Here is a 3609-nt window from a genome sequence, read left to right on the forward strand (position 1 = left end):
TATCTGCGTTGTCAAAATCAAAATTATGTAACATTTGGTGTGCATGTTGTGTTAATGCTGTTTTATTTTCACTAGTATTTCCCAGACTGTATTTATGTTCGTACATTCTCTTTTTTAAATATAGTTTAGTTTGTCCTATATATGTATTATCACATTCTAAACAATTCACTCTATATACAGTATTTGGTATATACATTTTGTCAGTTTTGGGTTTTGATTTCTGGAATATATGGTAGTGATATACAGGGTGGCCATTTTCTGAATCTTTGTATGGGTAACTTCTACATTTTAAAGATAGAGAATCCGTTAAATGGGCAAAATTGGGCAGAATTCGATTGCCTCGTTTTCTAAATTTAGGTACCCGACTTGGTTCCTGAAATATTCTGAAAAGGCAAATATCCTAGAAATATCCCTTTTTTAATTATCATATAATTCGTAAACTGCTCAAATTAGAAAAAAAAAGTTACTTTTGTCTTTGGTAGAACTTTTTGCGTTGAATTCAATAAACTAGCACTCGTCAGAGTCAACTTGATTTACGAGATAAAAAATAAACTTATGTTTTTTGAAATGGTAATCATAGTTGGCTGTGGGTCTTTTAAAATCCTTATTTTTTTCTGAATTTAACGATATAACTGTTTGTATGTTTTTCTCCTTTCGTTGCCGTAAAACTTCAAAAGAAGATAAAAAATGTGTAGTAGGCTATGGAAACAAGTACTATATTATCACACAAAGCATAAGACAAAAATGAAATAATTAAGAGACACAATCATGTTTACTGCGCTAATTAAAATCATCATCTAATTGAAAATAGGCGAGATCAACGTGTTTTTTTTGTGAATATCTGGTGAGGCATTTTTAGTGATAAACTTATTGGTCCATTCTTTTATAATAACAATTTAAATATGGAAATATATTTACACTTTTTACCAAATGAACTTGAAGACATGTTGAATAGTTCTCCGTTAGCATCGTATCAAAATTGGCATATTTTCAACATGATACACAACTCACCAGTTGAATGTGAAGATGACCAAAAATGCCTGTACGAAAACGGAAGTCAATTTTAACATTTAATTTAAACGATTCATTATTGTTTTGTGCTTTGTGTGATAATATAGTTCTTGTTTCCATAGCCTACTAGATATTTTTTATCTTCTTTTGAAGTTTTACGGCAACAAAAGGAGAAAAACATACAAACCATTATATCGTCAAATTTAGAACAAAATAAGGATTTTAAAAAAAGTCCACAGCCAACTATGACTACCATTTAAAAAACCATAATTTTATTTTTTATCTCGTAAACCAAGTTGACTATGATAACGAGTGATAGGTTATGGGATTCAACGCAAAAAGTTGTACTAAGGGCAGTTTTAACTTTTTTTCTAAGTTTACGTAGTATGAGTTTTCCGGTGTTTTGCTCCCCCAAAAAAAAACATTTTTTTTCCCTCAAAAACTGATGAATGTTTTAACACCTTGTAAATTATAATTTTTATACATGTTTTAATTGTGAATTGGTGTTTGTAGTGTGTGTAAAATTTTAAATCTGATGATGGCGCTGTTGTCTCGCCGAAACGTAATGAAACAAACGATGTTTCAAAATTTTTACTTCACACTTTGGCTGAGACCCAGGAAAGATAGGAATATCATAACAAGTACACGCAGTCAGGAAAATAAATCGGAATATTTTAAGTAAATGAAAGAACCAATATTTCGTTCGAGTGTAAGCGTCCGAATTTCTTCTTTTCAGATCAAAAGAGAACAATGAAACCTACTTATGTTTCTAAATTAGGACGGAGTTTTTAGAAATTAGGCTGTTGACAAAACAGTCAATGTTCTCACTATCTAAATAAAATTCTTGCAATTTGTCGCAATAAAACATCAGCGTGGCGTACATTATGAACAATAAAAAATATTTCGCTGCTTAAGTGTAAGAGTGATAAGAATTCTTAAGGAAAATCACATATCTTTGCAAGTCAGTTCGGTGAAGTCATAAATGGATTGAAACGAAAATAAATTTTACCAACCAAATGCATTTTTTTCGTTTATTCCATGAACAACAAACAGAGAAGGTTTAGGAAATTGTGAAACCCACAGCAACATTTTGAAAACACTTTTTCCCCTTAAAAATTGTGCCTGACTGTTAAGCGAAACTCTTTGCACTTGTAAAGAAACTTTTTAGCTTTTGACGATAAGTTCAGCTCAACTTTTGAAGCTTAATTCGAAAATGTATTGAAACATATATATAATGTAACAAAAATTGCTTTTAAAAAATACCCATTTAACCAGTAGTAGTGTAGGGTGTAGTATCGAGAAGTTACTGTATTTATAAACAGAATATGGAAAAGAGTACAAATTTGCAAACGAAACTTACCTGAGAAAGTAGGGCTTAAAGTCTTTGGATTTAAAAGCATATCCTTCCATAATAAGTCAAATTCTGCTATTCTAGCAACATTTTGCAGCAGCCTCACTAGATCCCGTCCAATGACCAGGCACTCTTGAAAATGTTCTCGCATAATACTTATAACAAAGTTGACTTCCTTTTGTCTCAGGGCGGCCAAGAAAGGTGCATGATGGTCTTCAATTAACCTCAGATAAGTGTAAACAACTGACGCTATTAAAATGGGAAATTTGTCTAACCAACTTCGAAACTCGATGAAAACATCGAGCAAGGATTCCACTAGGTTCAAGTTTTTGGGGCTGATATCTCCCCCTGCAGCATGCCGCATGAGGTTCCAACACAAATTATCCACACTGTTTACATTGTTCTTGATCATTTCACGAAGAAGCCATAACAGCTGCTGCCGCACTATGTCCGTAAACCGCAAATACTTATCCAACACGAGTTGGGAAAGATTGGTAACTACGTGACCAAAACCATCCCTAGTAATAAGCGTTAAGTCTCTGTAACTTCGGGCCGCATTGTGGGGCTCGGTTAACATTGACACCAACAGTCCAAACGACACTTCCTCGTAACCTTTCTCCTTGAGTAACGCCTTGTTCAGGGCCTCGTGAGCATCTTTATCACTAAGGTCACCGCGAACACTTTGGAAAAACTGGTAACTCCTCAAAAGTTTCTGGAAACCAAAAAATAATTTAAATTAAGCGCCATTAATCGGCTGACAGATGAAAACACAAATAAAAGAAGTTGACAGGGCGAGATTTACAATGGCGGACAAAGCACCAGCACTGCTACTAAAACGTATTAAATGGATTTACCTCTTCTGTATCATCTTTATTTTCCACGGAAGTCGTTAAAAAAAGCCTAAAACAGCCCGTCGACATCGCTTCCATGTCGTGGATCCTATTTTAACAGCAGATATAATTTTTTCACGATTGACGAGTAAGCCGAAGCTGGCATGGCGCTTTTCTCAGCAAATGTTTGTGAAAATGAAGCGCGCGTTCATATATACGTGACTCACATTTCCGAAAATGCACGATTGCCTATTCCGCTCGGTCGGTCGGTTCCGATCTTGAATGATTGTGGTAGGCCATCTTGTGTGGAATGGAGTACAAGTCAGTTCATCTTGCCTACTACCGATTAAAAAGTAATTAATTTAAAAGTAATGTGATTAGTTGAATTGAATTAATTTGAAATCGGAAAATTAAATT

General features: G+C 34.1%; 1 protein-coding gene across 1 annotated transcript; it reads right to left on the minus strand.

Annotated features, from left to right (window-relative positions):
* Positions 1–1875: 1875 nt before the first annotated feature.
* LOC125505184 (integrator complex subunit 3 homolog) lies at positions 1876–3400 on the minus strand. The gene is made up of 2 exons (XM_048668473.1): positions 3217–3400; positions 1876–3074 (listed from the first exon to the last, which is right to left on the minus strand). The coding sequence occupies exons 1-2, from the start codon at positions 3289–3291 to the stop codon at positions 2214–2216; spliced, it is 936 nt and encodes a 311-aa protein (XP_048524430.1). The 5' UTR covers positions 3292–3400; the 3' UTR covers positions 1876–2213.
* Positions 3401–3609: the final 209 nt, after the last annotated feature.

This window comes from Dendroctonus ponderosae, unplaced genomic scaffold (genome assembly GCF_020466585.1).
Source record: "Dendroctonus ponderosae isolate FM_Combo_2020 unplaced genomic scaffold, Dpon_F_20191213v2 Dpon_F_20191213_7, whole genome shotgun sequence".
In the NCBI taxonomy this organism is placed as follows: Eukaryota; Metazoa; Arthropoda; class Insecta; order Coleoptera; family Curculionidae; genus Dendroctonus; species Dendroctonus ponderosae.